Source organism: Hylobates moloch, unplaced genomic scaffold (genome assembly GCF_009828535.3).
Source record: "Hylobates moloch isolate HMO894 unplaced genomic scaffold, HMol_V3 SCAFFOLD_21, whole genome shotgun sequence".
Classification (NCBI taxonomy): Eukaryota; Metazoa; Chordata; class Mammalia; order Primates; family Hylobatidae; genus Hylobates; species Hylobates moloch.
Genome location: NW_026652296.1, coordinates 40,563,448 through 40,585,223, shown reverse-complemented (window position 1 = coordinate 40,585,223; position 21,776 = coordinate 40,563,448). Strand labels below are relative to the sequence as shown.

Genomic DNA, 21,776 nt, shown 5'->3' with positions numbered 1-21,776 from the left:
GTAGAGCTATTTTTACTTAACATCTTTGACACACATTTCTCAAATGCAGGATTCTAAAACTTTAACAGATATCAAATACCAATATAATAAAACACACTATAGAAACTGATATCCAAATCAAATGTGAGTTATATTACATTTTAATATATTTATCTCTCAGGAATAAAGTTTCATCAGACATTTTAAAGTCAATGCATACTTGGACCTCCTTTTCTTGATCTGAATTGGAGCTAGCCTACATTATAATCAAAATCGCTCCTGATGGGAAAAGTTGGAGACAGAAATAAAATGACTACAGCCTAGGAGCTGTAGTCACCTCTGCCCCCAACTAAGGAGGCAGGAAAGTGATGAGGAGAGTGTTTACAGCTGTCGAATAATGTCTCATGTCAAATAATTATGATTAACAGTAATAACAGCTCACAAAACAGCTTTGTATACATTGACTCAACCTCCAACAACCACAGGATGGTAGGTACCATTCTTACCCCCACTAGAAAGGGTAGGTCACTGCCAGGACTCGAACCCAGACAGTCAGGCTCCCATACTGTTCACTCAATTAAGTGTAATACTAATAGAAAGTTGGCCGGGCACGGTGGCTCACACCTGTAATCCTAGTACTTTGGGAGGCCGAGACCTGCAGATCACTTGAGCCCAGGAGTTCGAGACCAGCCTAGGTAACATGGTGAAACCCCATCGCTACAAAAAACACAAAGGTTAGCGGGACATGGTGGCATGTGCCTGTAGTCCCAACTACTTGGGAGGCTGAGATGGGAGGATGGCTTGAGCCTGGGATGTGGAGGTTGCAGTGAGCCATGATTGAGCCACTGCACTCCAGCTTGGGCAACAGAGCTAGACCTTGTCTCAAAAAAATGAAAAATAAAATTTCAAAAAAGATATTGTAACTTCAAAAAAAAAGTGAGGGAGGAGGTTAAGGGAAGCATGCCTGGAAATATATTTTGTTTTATTTTGTTGTAAAGCAAAAAGAACACAGGAGAGATACGGTACAAGTCACAGAACTTAATAGTTATTAAATACAAAAACCAGAAGTTGGTTTGTTTAAAAAGTACACCAGAGCCAGTTTGCAAGTGGAATGACCTTCCTCCTAGAAGGTCAAAATGGTGGCATTTCTGTGAAATTAACTCAGTAAAGACTGAAGTGGCTTTCCCTAAGGGACCCTCTTTACCTCCAGGAAATCATCATATTATCCCAGCTTGTGAGCAGCCTCCAATATTGTCATCTCTGCTGTGTCCCTAACACAAGAAACTGAAGGCCCTTCTGGTCACTGGGCAGTCACTCACAGGCACACAATCTGCTAACAGCATGTGAAGGCCTAAAACTCATGACCTGAAGGATGGGTGATAGGGAATTTTGTTATAGGAGTCCAGTGGAACACGCTACAGCTATTTAAGTCTCATGTAATTCTTCACTTACTGATGTGGAAAAATATCCAAGGCTTTAAGTCAAAAACATAGTGTTAGACCATGCAGAATGACTATTCATGTAAAACCGTGTTTGTGTGTGTAAGTGAGGCAGGTGCAGGGAAGAGAGAGAGAAAGGAATGCACCCAAGCAAGAGCCAGCCTGGAAAGCATGTTCACCGGGATTTCAGTAATGCTTGGCAGGGGACTGCAGAATTTGAGGACCCCTTGATACTTAAATTATTTTTCATATATTCATATTATCCAAACGTTTATAATGAATATGTAAAATTGTAGAACCAGAAAAAACTATAAAGCTGTTTTGGGGGGTACTTCCAGGGTGTTCGAGAAAGGCATTTTTTTCAAAGCCTGAATATTTACCGCAAAAAACTCATCAATCACGACACCAGGCCATACGTTTCTCCAAACCTGTCTTACTTTTCAACTTTGAAGAAACCTTAAGACCCAAACAATATATAAAAGAGTATCTTTACCGATTCTAAAATGTTGTAAAAAACAGAAAATGACTTAAATTTTCTCTGTCCAACTTTTTAATTACTCCTTCTGTAACAGCACATACAGGGTACATAATGCCTTGGAATGACCTAGTTATTTGGAGGAGCTTTGCTGTCTTTGTGTTTCTCTAGACATCATTCACTGAACAGGATAAAAAATAATAGAACTGGGCAGAAAGACATTTCTCTGTCCAGCCATTCAGCAGCTAGCACTGAGTAGGCATGAGCAAATGTTTGACACTTTTGAATGCAAAGAAGTGATGAAATTTCCAGTCACAATGAGACCCATTCCCAAGACCTGGGAGCCTTAGTCCATGTGAGTCAACCTTTCCTTGTTGTGCTTACACCTGACGCTGACTGACTGTCAACTGACAGAACAGAAGCTTCTTCATAGCACACTATAAAAGTGCTAAAGAGCTGGTTTATGCTCAGAAATGATGTCTGAAAGAATACAAATGATTCTCCTCCTGTATGTAGCTAACCTAACACTGTCACATTTTGAAACACCACAGCCACCTTTCTGAATAAGACATAAGGTTCAATTAGCAACAATGGTTCATAGAATTACGTCTTTGCAATTAACACTGAGCCAAAGATCAAGATTCCCTCAGGTCTTTCCATTGAGAAAAGACCAACGTAAAGCACAACTGGGGTCCTAATTTGGGTGGATATCTGATGTGGAGCCAATCTGCAGTGTTTGCTGCCTTTGCAACCATTCATATTAAATTGTTGTTGTACTGACCCATCAACAGTTTTCTGGTCTCATTCTTTTCCAGCCACTGACAGATCTCCATTTTTTTTGTCAGCACCAGGGGCACTTTTTAATGTGCCTGCTCCCTGCCTGTCAGTAGAGTTGGGGATAACAGCAAGCCCGTCTCCATATTGTTACAAGCTCAGGCCACTGTGTGGGCCCATTACATGGCCCAATGTACTCCAGCTGTCCTGTCCCACTGGCCACAAAGTGTTTCCGTCCTGTCTTCTCATCACTACTTGCTGCTGCAGTAAGGAGGGACACAGTTTGTCTGTCCCCATCTTCCTTAACACCTTTGCTTGCTACAGATTCCATAGCCACTCATTCCTCTTCTCCGGCACTTCTTTCTCTCTCTTCCTTCTTCTCTTGTCTGCCTCCAGTCACTGGTCAGTTTTTGGGCCAAAGATCTGACCTTTTATAAAGTAAGCCAAAGAAAGCTTTGTTACAAAGCTTGTGGTCAGAAAACCAATCTCTGGCAAGCTAACCAAGCAAGTGTAGTCTCTGTGAGGGAACCACACTGATTCCTTTACACGTAAAGGTCAGTTCAGATCACTCCTCTGCTCTTAGCTCCACTGGAGTGCCCCATTTTATCGTACTTAGAGTAATATCCAAGTCCTTACTGGGACGCCAAAGTTCCATGCCATCTTATCCCTATCTCCCCTCTTCCACCCCTGCTCCTTTCCCAGTTCCTTCTATCCTCCACCCCTATTGACTTCCATGAGACTTCGAGTCTATTTATGACTCACAGCCTGGTACTTACTGTTCCCTCTGCTTAGAACACTATTCCCCAAAAATAATCACAAAGCTGCTCCTTTGCTTAACCCAGGTCTTAGTCCAAACCTCTCTTCAGAGAGGCCTTCCCTGACCCCAATATCTAAATAAGCATACACGTACCCTTATCAAGCTTAATTTTTCTACCATCATTACCTGAAATTGTATCATATATTTGTTATTTGGGTTTTTTGTTCTTGTTTTTTAGAGATGGGGTCTCACTATGTGGGCCAGGTTGGTCTTGAACTCCTGGCCTCAAGCAATCCACCTGCCTGGGCCTCACAAAGTACTAGGATTATAGGCATGAGCCACCGCACCCGGCCTGTTATTTATTGTCCATCTACCCTAATAGAATGAAAGTCCCATAAGTGCTAGGGCTTCATCTGCAAATAGCAGGCACTCAGTCACTATATGTGAAATGACTTTAAAAACAGTGGAAATAGTCTGAGCTATGTAGACTTAAAGAGTGGTCAATCCCATTTGTTAAAAGGGCAACCCTTTACTTCCATCAAACTAGAAAAATAATCCTCTCACTTGAACCTGGGAGATCAAGGCTGCAGTGAGCTGTGATCACACCACTGCACTTCAGCCTGGGTGACAGAGTGAGACCCCCATCTCAAAAAAAAAATTTTTAATTAAAAAAATAGAAAAATAATCCTCAAATATGACTCCCATAATCTCAAATAGAATTTACAGAATGTCATCTAAGGTTTGCTCAATGTTTTATGATTATTAGCACAAAAGTCAACGAACGTCATGCGGTACAAATGGGCGTGGGCACAGCTATAAGCAGTTCTGTTTTGGGAGGTAATGTGCCAGAATGCCTTTCCTCTACTTTCTCAGAAATACAGGAGCCAGAATGAGGTTCCATCTCTAGGAACGGGACAAGTGATCCAGGCTGGCCAATCACAGTACCCCATCTCCCTCACCTACTAATTGGTACAGGAATGGCTACAGGTCCTAGGGGAGTGGCCACATTCCTCTCAAGAGTTACTAGCTGCCAGGACATGTCAGGCTGGCAATGCTGGGGACCACCACACCTGTACCTGGCAGAGTTGGCCTGAGAATGAAGCAGAAGCACACAAAACAAAAACACAGAACCAAAGGTAGAGACAATTTTCCACCAAGTGGGGAGGTGGGAAAAGAGAGTGGATATGAGACTGGGTAAGTACCCTGACCACATCCCTGTGGACAGTCATCCCTAAAGCCAAAGGCTCCCTTAGACTGTTTAGTTACATATGTCATTAAATCCTCTTTGGCATGGGTTTCTGCCACTTGCAACCTAAAGTCCTAAGTATTACAAATACAAATATACTCTAAAACATATACTACCCTCCTGGTGGAGCAGAATAATTACGAAAAGAAAAAAAAAAAGCCTAGTCTGGTTAAACATATACATACGGGTGGCTGTCAACAGCTGGGGAGAGGAGGGAATAAGGAGTGAATGCTTAATGGTTAGTTTTCCGGGGGTGATGAAAATGTTTTGGAAGAAGATAGAGGTAGCAGTTGCAAAATGCTGTTAATGTACTAAGCACCACTGAATTGTTTACTTTTAAGTGATTTTTTTTTTTTTTTTTTTTTTTTTTTTGAGACAGAGTCTCACTCTGTCGTCCAGGCTGGAGTGCAGTGGCTCAATCTCGGCTCACTGCATCCTCCACCTCCTGGGTTCAAGGTATTTGGTTTTTGGTTTTGTTTTGTTTGAGATGGAGTCTTGCTCTGTCACCAGACTGGAGTGTAGTGGCACGATCTTGGGTCACTGCAACCTCCATATCCTGGGTTCAAGTGATTCTCCTGCCCCTGCCTCCCAAGTAGCTGGGATTACAGGCACGCACCACCACACCCGACTTATTTTTGTATTTTTAGTAGAGTATTTTGTATTTTTAGTTTCACCATGTTGGTAAGGCTGGCCTCAAACTCCTGACCTCAAGTGATCTGCCTACCTCAGCCTCCTAAAGTGCTGGGATTACAGGCGTGAGCCACCGTTCCTGGCCTAAAATGATTAATTTTATGTTATGTGAATTTCATGTCAATAAAAAAAATTAACATTCAAACAATGCTGCAAAGCACTTCTTGATGGTAGAATAGGCTTTTGCGAAAGAGGAAATTGGGTCAAATGGGATATACATTTTAAAGACCATTGATCTGTATTAACAAATGACTTTTCAGAAAGATTGTTCCAAGTTACAGTCCTATCAAAAGTGGAGAGAGCTCACACAGTACACTATCATCGGAGAAAAAAAGACAACAGCAAATTTGCTAATATAATAAATACATTTTAATCTCTAAGTTTATATATTTAGATTACTAGTGAGGAATAAACACTGAAAACATTCTTACGGATCTTGGCATTTGTCCATTTGCAATTTACATATATTTTGAACACTTATTTATTACAATTTTTCTTGTTAATTACACGTAGTTTTTTATGTATTATGTATGTAACTATTTCTCCTCTTATAAATTTCAAATATTTTTCCAGTTCATTATTTACTTTTTACTTCAGTTAAAGGTGATGTGCCTGTTTCTATATTTATTTATTTTAGGAGCAGGAAAAGAGAAATGGAACAATTCTTACCAAAATAAATATTTGCAATACGACACACACAAAGACACAGACACATGTTGAGGAAGACTAGAGGATATTTTACTTCCACTCCAGGAGTTCAGCATAAGCTATACCACATCAAGCCCAACTGGCCAAATGCATCCTCATCTTATTAGATACTATAGAGTCCATGGAATAGAGAGAGAGTCTGCACTGTTTACACCAGGAATATGACCAGACAGAAATAACACATGGTAATCCCAATAGAAGTTGTAAAGAAGCAATGTATGCCTTCAGTTCCCCTCTCTTCCATGCAGTTCTGAAAACACTATCAAAGATTTCATTTAAAAATTTTTCCAAATAACCCCATTTAAAAAATGGGCAAAGACATGAACAGATATGTCACAAAAGAAGATATACAAGTGGCCAACAAACATATAAAAAAAATGCTCATCATCACTAATCATCAAAGAAATGCAAATCAAAACCACAATGAGATACCATCTCATACCAGTCAGAATGGTTATTAAATAGTTTTAAAAAATGACAGATGCTGGTGAGGCTGTGGAGAAAAGGGAACACTTATACACTGTTGGTGGGAATGTAAATCAGCTCAGCCACTGTGGAAAGCAGTTTTGAGTTTCTCAAAGAACTTAAAACAGAGTTACCATTTGACCCAGCAATTCCATTACTGGATATATACCCAAAGGAAAAATAAATCATTCTACCAAAAAAAACACAGGCACTCATATGTTCATCGCCATGCTATTCACAACAGAAAAACATGGAATCAACCTAACTGCCCATTAGTGGTGGATTGGATAAAGAAAATGTGGTACATATACACCATGGAATACTACACAGCCACAAAAAAGAATGAAATCATGTCTTCTACAGCAACATGAATGCAGCTGGAGGCCATAAACCTAAGCGAATTAATGCAGGAACTGAAAACCAAATACCATATGTTCTCACTTGTAAGTGAGAGCTAAACACTGAGCACAAGGGGACATAAACATAAGAGACACCGTACACTACCTAGAGGGGGGATGGAGGGAGTGGGGTATGAGTTGAAAAACAACCTATTGGGCACTATGCTCACTATGTGGATGACGGGATCCATACCCCAAATCTCAGCATCACACAACATACCTATGTAACAAACCTGCACATGTACCCCCTGTACCTAAAATAAAAGTTGAAATGTAAAAAACCAATTTTCTCACTAGCTGTAACAGGTCTTTGACTGGGGGATGGGGTGGGGAATATGACTCAGTTTTGGTTTTTATAAATTTAAAACTTTACAATAATGTCTCTCCAATTTTGTTCCCATGAAAGAATATTTGGGGAATTTGCCTAAGCCTGCCCTTGCCAACAGCTCTCCAGCATTGCTGCCCCTCTTCCCCCCAACCCCCATCAAGGTTTACAAACACCAATCTCTTCTCCCTTTGGTCCACAGAAATAGTCCTTTCTTATATCCATTCCCCTTAGAATCCAAGGGATTGGTCTGATAATGAATGTGTGTAAACAAAGGAGATTAGAGAATTCATTTGGGAGAAACCACCACTCTTAATTCATGATCTTGTATCATTAATTTAATGTTGGGAACTTCTGACTGATGAAAACAAGCCTTTGGGGCAGGAAGGCTTTCAGGAATTGTTTAAGCCATGACGGACCAGCTCTATGCCCCAGTAGACTTAGATCTAGCTATTCTGAAATCACATTTTTGGTTGTTGTGGGTTTTTTAAAAAAAGTTACTTAATCTAAACTAAGATTGCAAGCTCTGGTATGCCTAGTGCTATGCACAATGTCTGGCACGTAGTTTGTGTTGGACATATAACTGCTAAATGAATAAAGGAATTCGAGCCAGCTCCCTGGGTTCAAATGCTGATTCTGCCACTCACTGGATGTATAACCTTGAACAGCTTTCTTAACCTGTCTGTATCTCATGTGTAAAATAGGGATAATGATATTCCCTATCTCTTTTGGGCAGATTAAATGCATTAATAAATGTAGAAATATTTAGGGCACTATTCAGCACATAAAAAGTACTAAATAAATATTATTATTATTCCAAATAAGGGAGTAAGTTACCAAGAGAAATCAAGATGAAAAAAGAAGCTGTTGAGGTTCTCTATGTACTTATCATTTAGTGGGAAAGAACGCATATAAGGCATGAACACAAATAAACATGGTGTGGGCCGGGCGTGGTGGCTCACGCCTGTAATCCCAGCACTTTGGGAGGCCAAGGCGGGCAGATCGCGGGGTCAGGAGTTCAAGAAGAGCCTGGCCAACATGGTGAAACCCCGTCTCTACTAGTAATACAAAAAAATTAGCTGGCATGTGCCTGTAATCCCAGCTACTGGAGAGGCTGAGGCAGGAGAATTGATAGAACCGGGGAGGTGAAGGTTGCAGTGAGTGGAGATTGTGCCACTGCACTCCAGCCTGGGCGACAGAGCAAGACTTCATATCAAAAAATAAATAAATAAATAAGCATGGTGCGGCCAGGTGCAGTGGCTGACACCTGTAATCCCAGCACTCTGGGAGGCTGAGGTGGGTGGATCACAAGGTCAGGAGTTCGAGACTAGCCTGGCCAAGATGGTGAAACCCCGTCTCTACTAAAAATACAAAAATTAGCCAGGCGCCGTGGCAGGTGCCTGTAATCCCAGCTACTTGGGAGGCTGAGGCAGGAGAATTGCTTGAACCTGGGAGGCGGAGGTTGCAATGAGCCAAGATCGCACCACTGCACTCTAGCCTGGGTGACAGAGCAAGATTTCGTCTCAAAAAAAGGAAAGAAAGAAAGAAAAGAAAAGAAGCATGGTGCAAAGCCAAAGGCCATTAATACCAAACAAAAGGTACAAAGTGCTGTGGGAATTCTGAGAAGTGATACGTTCAGGGCAAGAGGATGAAGAAAGCCCACATGGAAGATATAAAGTGTTGGCGATGTCTCCTGGAAAAACTGTAGATGGCAGGATGGACAACACCATCCAGGAAATGGACGGTAGATTAGTTTGGGTTCTCTGAGAAGTAGAGGCCAAGACAGGATTAGACATGCAAGAGATTTATTGGGGAAAATGCCCATGAAGGATAAATGAGGAGGAGCTGGTGAAGGCAGGGAGAGGATTTACACCACGATGCAGGTCTGACCCCTGGGAAGGCGAAGGGGAATGAAGGAAGGTTGAGTAGGAAGAGTGTCAGACTTCAACATAGCTCTGAGAAGGTCTTAGGCCAACAGGAAGTCCTCAAGCCAAAGTGGCCCTTCAGAGGCATCTGAAGTGTGCAGGAACAGGCAGCATTAATACTCCTGCAGTGCTCAGTAATGGACTAAGAGCTTCCCAAAGGAAAGTAAGCTTTGGCTCAAAAATGGTAGATTCAGGGAGCAGCAGCTGGGGCCATCAGTCAATCATGCTCCCCACAACAGGAGAAGCAGCACATTCTTATGGCTCTCATAGTCAGGCACAAGCAATGTCACAAGTACCATGCTTGTACTTTCAGGCATGGTTAAGGTTCAATGAATATGTCATCACTTGAAATCAAACACAATATCCATGGGCTCCTGAACTTTATCAAAAGGGATTTTTTTAACTTAACCATAATTGTAATATCAAAATTTGATTACTACTTTGTCCAGGCATGGTGGCTCAGGCCTGTAATCCCAGCAGTTTGGGAGGCTAAGGCAGACTAATCACTGGAGGCGAGGATTTCAAGACCAGCCTAGTCAACATGGCAAAACCTTGTCTCTACTAAAAACACAAAAATTAGCCGGGCATAGTGGCGCAAGCCTGTGATCCCAGCTACTCAGGTGGCTGAGGCATGAGAATCACTTCAACCCAGGAGGCAGAGGTTGCAGTGAGCCGAAATTGCTCCACTGAACTCCGGCCTGCGTGACAAACCAAGACTCCCATCTCAAAAAAAAAAAAAAAAAACAGCGAAAAAAAAGATTACAACTACTTTTAAAATAGCTGTGGCTTCAGTTTCTAAAATAATATAAAAGACATAAAATGGTTATGAAACATCACTTTTCTGAAAATTAAGGCTAACACCCTGAATTGAGGATTCAGAATGAACTCAGAAACAAATCTACTAAGAATCTATATGGTAAATCCTTTAAATGACATAATCTCTCTAAAATGCCTATTTTAACTTTATCAAATTCTCAATTGCTAGATTTTGCTAGTGGATTCTGGATCCTCTCACCTGAAAATGCTATTTGTATTGACACATCCAGGAGGCTTTAACTATGTAAAAATAACCTGTATTAGAGACCACCTAAAATACATTCACAAATAGATATTTAATAAATTTCTTTTATAATTAATATGAACTGATTGCTTAAGGTAGTAATTTGATTAAATGAGACTATGAGAAGACATTTTGCAAAAGTGTAAACTGGTACATGAATATGAGATATCAACAGAGTTACATTTTACATGCGGTTAAGTCACAAGAAAGGCAAAAGTAGAAAAAATTAAAATGATCCTTTAACTCTGGAGTCATACCCAGCGGGGGGATGCTCTCACAATGAAACGCATAAAGGAAAGAAGACTATGGACAACATGGCGGGTTCCTATGTCCCACCTTAGGTCCACTCTGGGGCACATGGTCATTGAGTGGAAGGGCACACAACACAAACTGGCCTCATTCTATATAGATTTTCTGCCTTCTTGGTGAATATTTAACATAAACGTTAAATGTATTTTTCAGTCATTCCCTAAGGAAAAAAAACAAAGCCTTCCAGATAACAGATGTCCTTTTTTAAGAGGTTATGTGGCACAGAAGAGGGAGCAAGACATATTCAAGTTCCTATCACCACATGAGTGAGAAAACTGGCTCAGCAAATGACTTCACCTGTTACCTTCACAGAGGGGACAGAAGCCATGGTGTGAGAACTCCCTCCATGTCCCCATCATCTAGCACCCCATTCCTGCTTCTTTCAAGTGGCCTTAGAGAAGAGGGGTCCCTCTTGTTAAGCCTGATCTCCCACCCCAGGCTCTCAATCTCACTGCAGATCACACTGTTCTGCATTATTATCCCCCGTTTCTTCAATTTTGCTCTTCATTAGCTACTTCTCCTATATAAACTCAAATTCCTCCAGTTCTAAAAAAATATAAAAGTCAAATCTCCATATACACAAACACCTCCACGTTAGGTACTCTTTCAACTGCAAGACCCAGAAATATGACTCAAGCTAGTTAACATGTTACCAGTTCCTGCAACTGAGCAGCTCAGGATGGTCCTGGCAAAGACATGGCCAAACTCAGGACTCATGGGCTTCCTCTCACTCTCCACCTCTCCATTATCATTCCCTCTGAGAGTAGGATTCAATTTAAGGCACATGCTCCCCACATGGTGGGAAAAACAAATGCCAGCAGCCCAGACTATATCTTCAGGGCTTGCAATCCAAAGGAAGGGAGCTCTCTCTCTCCCAGCATCTGTGTTTCAAATCTCAGAGGAGAATGGGATTCTCAGACACTAAACGGGAAGAGATAGGATGTGGCTCCTCTTCTGCTTAAAACCCTTCACTGGAGTCCCAATATCTACTTACGCCACAGGATAAAAGCCATTGTGCACTTAACTCCATGGTGCTACAAACCATTACCTTTGCACAAGCTCCTCTCTCTACAGAACCCTCATCCCCAACTTGTCCACCTGGTAAAATCCTTTATCCATTATTCAAAACCTACCTCAGACCTAAGCTCCCTAAAGCAGCACTGGCTGGTGTCTCCAGGAGGCCTTGCTGCTGTTCCTCCTCTGCACCTGTGCCCACCTCTATGGTTCCACCACACTACTCTGTGACACTCGAAACCCTCACGGTAAATTTCATTGTTTACATGGCTATTTCTCCTACCAAACCATAAATCCTGGGCTTGTGCCTTATTAACATCCAAACACAGACTTACTTATATCAGGCATGCACACAAACACATACGTACTCACACAGTCTTTAAAACAATGTTTGTGACTTTTGTTGTTGATACAGCATCTTGCTCTGTCACCTAAGCTGGAGTGCAGTGGCACGATCAAGTTTCACCGTAGCCTTGACCTCCTGGGCCCAAGTGATCCTCCAGCCTCAGCCTCCTGAGGAGCTGGGACCACAGCACAGGCAACCATACCCAGCTAATTTCTTCCTTTTTTTGCAGAGAAGGGGTCTCACTATATTGCCCAGGCTGGTACTGAACTTCTGGGCTGATCCTCTCACTTAACCCTTGCAAAGTGTTGGGATTACAGGCATGAGCAATTGCACCCAGCTTGATTTTTTTTTAATTCAAGTACAAGACAGTTGTTTAACACATTATATTAGTTATTCTTAATTTCACAGAACAATAATTTATATGCCTTCTTTTAAAAAATTTTTAAAATTCAAATTGAAACAACTTGCTATTTTGAAAGTCAAGTTTTGTTGTTGTTGTTGCTGTTGTTGTTTTGTTTTGTTTTTGAGAGTCTTACTCTGTTGCCCAGGCTAGAGTGCAGTGGTGCGATCTCTGCTCACTGCAACCTCCACCTCCCAGGTTCAAGCAATTCTCCTGCCTCAGCTTCCCGAGCAGCTGGGATTACAGGCACGCACAACCATGCCTGGCTAATTTTTGTATTTTTAGTAGAGACGGTGTTTCACCATGTTGGCCAGGCTGGTCTTAAACTCCTAACCTCGTGATCTGCCCACCTCAGCCTCCCAGAGTGTTGGGATTATAGGCATGAGCCACCGTACCCCGCCAAGTTTTTTTCTAAATAAAAAATTCTCTATAGTTTTATCTTGATACTCTGGTAACCAAAGATCAGTACTCTACATACCTAGTAAAAGTATTACGCCTGTCCACAAATAACTACTTACAAAATAAAAATCCAAATTATAAAAGTTTACAGCAAAATATTCTAGACCTACCAATTATCTCCCTTCTCAGAGTAAAAAGATGGAAGCCAACCTTTTTCAGTACCTTAAACAAAACATCTGAGTTTGGACATTTACCCTATGTCCACTTTTCTCACGTCAGAAGCCTAGATAACCTCAAGCCATAGAGGGAGGGATGGTGTATTTGTGCTACATATATGTGTCCAAAGTTCCATTTACATTCCAGAGGTTATAAATGTAATTGATAAAAAAAATAGCAAAGGAAGCATTATGACAAAATCACTTTGTACCAAATAAGGTCAACTGAGAGAGACCACACTAAGACTGCCTGAAGAGTCTGAAATTACACCTCCCAGCTTTGTTCCAGTTGTGGAATGACCACGTGGCATTAATGTCCACGCAAATATTTATCACCTGCTAGGCCTGCCAAGGTTACAGGGAAGGCAATGAACACTAAAACACCAGAGGAGATTGTTTATCGTCTGCCCATGCTCAAATCAAATATGATAATCCCAAGTCTCCCTAGAAAAAGGCAGAAAAATGGACCAGAAAGAGGGAGGCCAACATCACAGCAACATTTTTGCGAGGAATGCAAAAACTGTTGTGGTTTTGTTTCTATGTTATCATTCATTCTACTGGATAAATACATTTTCTGATACGTAAATTTCCTTTTGAATCGGATAACTAGCAGAAGCATAACATGGCCTTCATAATCAGATGAGTCCCAGCTTTCCCACTTGCTGGCAGACAAGTAGCTATTCTCACTGAGCTTCAGTTTCCTCAGCCGGGGATAGGAACACTTCCTTTGTCACAGTTGCAAAAAGATTCAATGATGTCATGATGATAATAACCAATAAAACTAAATATATGATAGCATTCTATCATTTCATTAAGGTCCAGATCCCATGTCCCACAACCCCCCAGACATGCCACTTGGATCTTGCCTTTTCTTAAACTCAACATGTAGAACACCAAACTTATCTTCCCTGTCCTTGCCCAGGATCCCTTCCCCCTTCCCAGTTGTTCTCACTCTGTAGATGACACTCCTATTATCCCAAATACCTACCACCAATTATCGAATTATAAAAAGGTGTTTATTGGTAGTCAGACTACAGTGAAAATGGTAGCCTCAATCCTTGCTGCTAGCAGGGCCAATGGAGCAACACTTAGAAAAGCACTGTGAATCAAGTCATCAAATGTTCAAACCCAGCAATCCTACTTCAATAAAATCTAAGGAAATATAGAAAAAGCTGCTTCTCAAGATGTTTACTCCAGTATTACTTCTATCAGGAAAAGGGAAGGAAGAAAAAAAGGAAAGAAGGAAGGAGAGAAAATAACACAATTTCACAATCCAGGAAATGGTAGGCTAAATTATGGGACATGGTCTCAACAAATGTTTGTACTTAAAAATGAGAGGAACAAAACATGAAAAATGCTAATGATAAAATAAAGACAACAGTTAAAACCGTAAGTCAATTTGTTCCTACCTAGAGCAACATATGCACAAAAGGAACTATACGACAATGCTGTGTTTTGCTCTGTTTGTATATACAGCATTTGTGAGAGATGGTTCTCTACTCTCTGGTCCAAACCCAGGTCACTTGATGTGACCTGAGTCTGGCTTCTGATCCCCCAGCCAGCCTCAGCTTCTGCTTGTCAGGCTACTGTTCCACTCCTTCCCCAGGACCCTACCCTACCCCTGGCCTATGCAGGACATTGTGGACATCCTCTGGGCAAGGGTCCTCAGTGCCCACCACCACACCTCGCCATGTTACTTACCATCACTGCCATGTTATTTCCGCCACCAGCTCTTCCATCTTCCCCTGGTTGGAATTGCCCTTCCTCTCTACTTTCCCAAATTCTAACCTTGCTCTGTCCAGTGTGCAGCCACTAGTGACATATGGCTAATGAGCACTTGAAAAACAGCTAGTGTGAACTGATATGTGCTGTAAGTATACAATATACACTGAATTTCAAAAACTTTGTATGAAAAAAAGATGTAAAAAATACTGATAGCATTTTATATTGATTACCTGCAGATATAAAATATATTAAATACATAGAGTTAAATAAAATGCACTATTAAAATTAACTTCACCTGATTTTTTACTTTTTAATATGTGGTCACTAAAAAAGATTAAAATTGCACATGTGGCTTACATTATGTTTCTATTGGACAGAACTAGTCTAACCATTCTTTGGAACCCAGCATAAGCAAAATGTTGATATGATTTGGCTGTGTCCCCATCCAAATCTCACCTGGAATTGTAATAATCCCCATATGTCAAGGGCCAGGTGGAGATAATTGAATCATGAGGGTGGCTTCCCCCATACTGTTCTCATGGTAGTGAATGAATCTCACAAGATCTGATGGTTTTATAAATGGGATTTCCCCTGCACAAGCTCTCTTGCCTGCCGCCATGTAAGACATGACTTTGCTTCTCATTCACCTTCTGCCATGATTGTGAGGCCTCCCGAGGCATATGGAACTGTGAGTCAGTTAAACCTCCTTCCTTTATAAATTACCCAGTCTCGGGTATGTCTTTATTAGCAGCGTGAGAACAGACTACTACAAACCTCCTTAAAGATGCCCTTATTTCTGTGACATTCTTAATTATCTCTTTTGTTCTCTGAAATCCTATAATGGATTCTACCATATACCTGACCATCTAATTACATAACACACCATAAATTTACGATTATTTTTTATCTATTCTTCTCACTACATCAATGCCAGTTCTATATCCTAATTTAGGACTCATAGTAAGCACTCAACTTTTAATTAGACACAGAATCTGGCCAGGCATGGTGGCTCATGCCTGTAAGCCCAGCACTTTGGGAGGCTGAAGTGGGAGGAATGTTTGAGTCTGTGAGCTCAAGACCAGCCCGGGCAACATGGCAAAACCCCGTCTCTACAAAAAATACAAAAATCTGGCCGGGCATGGTGGCTCACACCTGTAATCCCAGCACTTTGGGAGGCTGAGTCGGGCAGATCACCTGAAGCCAGAAGTTCAAGACCAGCCTGGCCAACACGGTGAAACCCTGTCTCTACTAAAAATACAAAAATTAGCCAGGCATGGTGGTACACACCTGTAATCCCAGCTACTCAGGAGGCTGAGGCATGAGAATCGCTTGAGCCCAGGAGGCAGAGGTTGCAGTGAGCCAAGATGGCACCACTGCGCTTCAGCCTGGGTGACAGAGTGAGACTCCATCTCAAAAAAAAAAAAAAATATACAAAAATGAGCCTAGTGTGGTGGTACATGCCTGTAGTCCCAGCTACTCCAGGGCCTGAGGTGGGAGATTACTCCAGCCAGGGAGGCCGAGGCTGCAGTAGTTGAGGCAAGGTCAAAGTACTACACTCCAGCCTGGACAACAGAGCAAGACTCTGTTAAAAAAAAAAAGACATGGAATCTTTGCTGGAGCAATATGGTAATACACAGGGTTTTTTGGCTTTTGTTTTGTCAACAGTGTAGGGAGAACTGGAAGTCACAGGACCTAACAGCTCTTCATTCTTCCTCTAACATAATATAAGTAAACTGTCTGCTACATGGCTTGACACGTGTCAAGCCTGCCTGTGCCTCAGTTTACCCCTCTGTAAAATAAAGTTATCATACCAGACCAGTCTACAATATATAGCCAGGCCAAAGTACCTACGTCCAAATTGGAGTTATTACCATGATACTAAGAAATACTCTACTTCCACAGCTAATTTTATGTTTCTCACCCAGTTGTTTTAAATACAGACTACTTTTTAGGAAAAGAGAACAAATCCATCACTATTATCAAAAATAAGAAAGACGGAGAAAAATTACCTATCAAAATACTTGTCCTATCCTATTAATGGTGGGAGACATGTAATGGGAAAGAAACTGTTAAAGGCCTACTTCAAGCTGAAGTCATTTATTCATCATACTCACAACAATCCTTTAAAAAGCAAACATTACCATACCCATTTTACAGAGCAAAGAAACCGAGGTTCAAAGACAGGCTACATCACTAGCTCAAGTCATGAAGCTGCAGGCGGCAGGGACAGGCTGCAAATACCCAAGTAAGTGGCATAATCTTTGTATAATTAAAAAAAAATCTTTATTATCACTTGAAGATAAAATATATGAAAAGCAAAAGTGTTAAATACACACATAAAAATACAATAGTAATTACTATTCATTTCCTTCAAATAGTTTCCTTGATCTTGGCTTAATTCCTGACTTTCAGTTCAAGAGGCCTTTGTTTTCTAAGTAGACTTTTTTTCGAGTAGCAATGAAATAGAATATGTGATTAGGTAGGAACTAGTGCATTATGTACTATTTTTTAAGTCTTCAATAAATCACAGGAGCAAGTGAAAGTTTACATTAAATATTATGACTAGAATTCCTCAGACACATTTTACAAAAATCTAGTCCCTACAAAGATCACAGTAATAAACAAAGCAAACTGGGCCACTCCACTAGTAAGTATATCAACAAAAAACATACACCTAAGGAAATATAAAAGAACCTCTCCATGTTACAAAACTGAGGTCATGATGAGTTCAGTGAAATGATAAAAGAAAGTTCCCTAAAATAAGACCCACACCTTAGAGTGAAACTACAATTTCACAAACTTCAAAAGAATCAACTTTCTCAGAATGGGAACAACGTACTGTGTGCTAAGAAATAACCTGATCTAGGTTTACTTGATTCTGCCTTTATAAAATGTAGCCAACTTAATTTTGCAGACCTAGACAGAACAAAAGTTTAAATGCTAAAGCACAGAAAAAGGCTCAAAGTATCAAACGCTTTAAAACACAGCTCAACTCTCCTTTATCAAAAATGTCCCTGCCGTAGGTGTTAATCAGTCACTACTAGGAACTCCACACAATGCAACCTGTGTGTTGTGCAACCTGTGAGTGCATGGTATCTACAGGAAGTAGAAAATTCAGTTTACCAAGAACGCCACACTTCACTCTCCACACTTCATTCTCAAACGTCTTGAAAACGAATCCCTGTAACAGTAACTAATTTACATTTCATTTCAAACTGAACAAGTCAGTGTAACCTCAAGGAATGTGAGATTGTGAATAACTTCACTTGGCAAAATCAGGTGTGGTTTGGTTTGGCTTGGGTTCTTCTCTCCCTCAGAGGTAGAATATAAATAGAAATAATCAGCAACTTCTGATCTCATGAACAAGATCTTTATTTAAAATCTTCACATGTTAAATCATTTTATGCAATATTCTTTCAAGTGACAGACACATTAGCACTAGGCGATTTTTGTGAATTTTAGGACTAAAAGACACCTAGAAGAAACATAAGGTGTTCTTTCCTTTGCCACCAAATACACAGGCAAGTGTGTCTATAGACAGCAAAGGTGTTTTCATCCTAAAGAAAAGTTAAGACTTAGGAGGTAAAAAACTACAGAAAACAAAACATAGCCTAGGCGAACCAGCTACAGATCACATGCAGCAGGTGACAGGAAGCCTTGTGGACACCTCACACCCACAGGGGTGAGCTTCATCACAGGTCAACTCCAAGCCCACCTGAGCTCCTCCGAACCTCCACCTGGCAGGCCATAAACCAGAAGGTGGCAGACACCATCACTGTCATGCCGGTAATAAAGGAGAAGCAGCCTCCCTGAACCCAAGAAAACCACCCCTCTCTCCAAGCAGGAAAAGAAGGCCCCTTCACACCAAGGACACAAAGAAACTGAAGCAGCCAGACCCAAAATAAAAATTAAATTTAAAAAGCAGCATGGGAAGACCGATGACAAATCTGTGCTGGGATCGCTTGGAATCTCGGTCTATTTGGGGGTCTCACACTCAAAAGTAAAAATAAAATTTAAAAGGGGGATGACAGAGATGAGAGCCCAATTAGGTCTGTGCTGGGTTCACTTGGGGTCTCGGTCTACTTAGGGTCTCAGACTCAAAAATAAAATTTTAAAAATGAAAGAGGGAGGTGACAGTTCAATGTGTGCACGTGATGACCACTTGGGATCCAGTTCACTTGCTGGGAGGAGAGGGGACAGGTACCTCTGTGCCCGGCCTCCAGGTTCTCCGGGAGCGCAGGCGCCCAGCGAGAATCTGGGCTAAGTTTAACTCGAGGGCGACGGGAGCAATGCCCGAGGGCCAGGCTGCGGCTTTCTGGAAACAAAGCCCCGGGGGTTCAAGCCCAGATCCAGGGAAGGGGGTCGGAGGCCCACCCATCCCCCTCCCCAGCCTCCCAGCCACCGACCCCTGCACAGAGGAGCGCCCTCCCGGCAGGTGCCTCTAACCCTGCGCCCCGACCCCCGCGCCAGGCGCACGCCTCACCCAGCAGCGCCCGCAGGTGCTTCAGGCGGGTCAGCACGTCCTTCTTCGGGTCCAGCACCTTCTGGGTGGACTTCTTCACATCCCCGTGGCTCCTTCGGGAGAACATCCCGCGGCAGGAAGCCCGGGCCCCGCCGGCGGGGCAGTAGGCGCCTGCGCCACGCGAATCAAAGCATAGGGTCGAGGCCGGCGCGTGTCGCGCGGGCCACTCGCCGCCCCCAGCCCGGCTGCCGCCGCCGCTGCCGCCGCCGCCGCCTCAGCTGTGGCTCCAGGAAGGAGGGGAGGGCCGGTCACGGCGAGGGGCGGGGCAGGAAGGCGGTGTCGACGGGGAACCGAAGGCCCCGCCCCGCGGGAGGTGCCGGCCGGCCCCTTGGGCGCTACGCACGCGCACACAGCCCGAACTCTCCTCGCGGGACACTAGCCCGTCCGCGCCAAAACCTAGCGGGGACGCGCTCAGAGGGCGGAGAAGGCGCTTCGAATCACAAAGGAGCTTCTCTCACGCACAAGTTGTACTACAAGTCCCGAGATGCACCGCGAGACAGTCCTCCAATCAGGCTGGCGGCCTTAGGCACGATGGGAGTCAGTGGGCCGGCATTGGGCACGTCGCCCCGCCCTGCCGCGGGCCGCAAGTGCTCCTGGGAAATGAAGTTCTCCAGCGGGCGACGCGCTGCGACCTCCTTTCCAGGGTCGCAGAAGCGCAGGGCGGCTTCTGTCCGTCCCCTGCCCCGGCAGCCTAGATCGCCCGTGGTTTCACTCTCCCTCCTCCGCGCCCACCCCATTTTCCTCTAGTGCAACGTGAACCACACACACACAAAAATCTCAGTAAGAAAAGTGTCAAGGCTTTTCAAATGCCAACTGTTTTTAGGTTTAGCTTCTGGATTCACACCAGGGAGCGAGTCGAAGCCCCTCTGACCGTGCCGAAATCGCAGCTCTAATTTCACACTAAAATGAGTTGCTTTGGCACTAGGGAAGAGCGTGCCCTGGTGAGGAGTTCAGCCGGCCCTTAGGTTCCTGGAACCCAACCTCACTTCGGGTATGGAGGTCGCTCGCTCAGAGGACTCCTTGGGATCCTGCCTCTTTGTAGGAAGGGTGCGTTCTCTGTTGTGCAAGCCACATAGCGATCCAGTAGCAGAACCAGAAATAGAACCTGAGGGATCTGACTCAGGCCTGTATACTTTTTAAAGCCAGGCGCTTATTCCCTGAGGCAAGACTTTGAGCTGGAAGATGGTCAGGAGATTTCTTACACCGTAGGATTGTATAGTGGCATCCGGATCCTGCAAGTTTTGACATCTTTTCAGCTTTTTCAGCAAGTACTTAAGGTAGAATCACGTGGTTTCCATCCAAATTGGGACAACACAACTGTCTTTTTCTCCTCTAGCTGAACTATAACTTGAGGGAAGAGACAAGGATTTACACGCCTTTGTATTCCCATCCCATAGGGTCACTCAATAAAAGTTTATTAAATGAAATACAATAAAAAGCTAAAGTAGTCCTACATATTTCAACCAGGCAGGCAAAAAGGAAAAAATAAATAAATACACTCAAAGTTTTAGAGCATCTCTCTATTTTTAGATTTGTGTAATATTCCTTTGTATAGACACATTCATACAAATGAATATTACTCAGCAATAAAAAAAGAACAGACTACTGATAAACCCAACAACATGGATCACTCTCAGACCCGGAGATGAAAGCCCCATGCTCAAGATGATGGCAGAGCGGCCCTACCAGCCTGAGTCCCCAGATGACAACACAGATCAGGACCAGAAACTTCCAAAAGCGTTACAAGAGACCAAAATAATGTCTTATCTTAAGTCAAGGCATTTTGAGTCTTCGTTACAGCAGTTGAGCTTGTACCTGATTACAGATAGTAAATCACAATGTTCACTGCCCAATTCCTTTAGGAGAAGGTACCTTTCCTTACACTGACTGAAAAAATAGAATATACTTGTCTTAGGAAACTTCATTTTTTTTATTGCAAAGCAAGCTGCCATCATCATCAAACATTTATTGAGCACCTGCAATGTGTAAGGCATGATTCTAAACCCTGGAGATAAAAGATGTATAAGGTTCATCCTCCTGGCCTCCAGTGCTTCCAATCCAGTTAAGGAGGCTGAGCGATTAGATACACGTGGGAATAAATGACAGTGTACAGTGAACATATGATACTGTCAAGCTTGGTAATGCCAGAAACAGGCATCTGTGCATATAGATTCATCTCACCCATCATATCTAGCCTTTACCCAGTAATGAAAATGTAGAACTCCAAATCTTCTCTTAAAAAGGAAGAAACATATAGTATTATTATGTTGGTACTTTTTCACCCACATGCATATTCCATATGGCTCTTCTTATTTCCTGTTGTTCTTTCTAAACTCGTTCCTGCTGGGCTGTGAACTCTTTGAGGGCTTCACTTGCTTTGTACTGAATTCTTTATCCCTGGAGTTATAGAGTGCCAAGTGTTATGCAGACATTAAGTGCTGTTGAATAAATGTCCTACAGTAATCAGCAAATAAGAACAATGAGATCAAAAGTTTAAAACTTGCAATGCAAATTAAAACTACTCTGAAATACCATTTGAATTAGAAAACAAACAAACAAACAAACAAACAAAAAACCTTCTCAGAGACAAGGTGTGATAACACAC

The 21,776-nt window shown here is 42.5% G+C and overlaps 1 protein-coding gene across 3 annotated transcripts in view; it reads right to left on the bottom strand.

Moving 5' to 3' along the window:
* The window catches only part of RALGAPA2 (Ral GTPase activating protein catalytic subunit alpha 2), a 340,962-nt gene extending 321,589 nt beyond the window's left edge, over positions 1 to 19,373 (bottom strand). For all 3 annotated transcript variants that reach the window (XM_058432702.1, XM_032142466.2, XM_058432703.1), the window contains exon 1: positions 19,133 to 19,373. In XM_058432702.1, coding sequence (XP_058288685.1) covers positions 19,133 to 19,238 — 106 coding nt within the window. In that variant the 5' untranslated portion in view covers positions 19,239 to 19,373. The remainder of the gene's footprint in view (positions 1 to 19,132) is intronic.
* Positions 19,374 to 21,776: the final 2,403 nt, after the last annotated feature.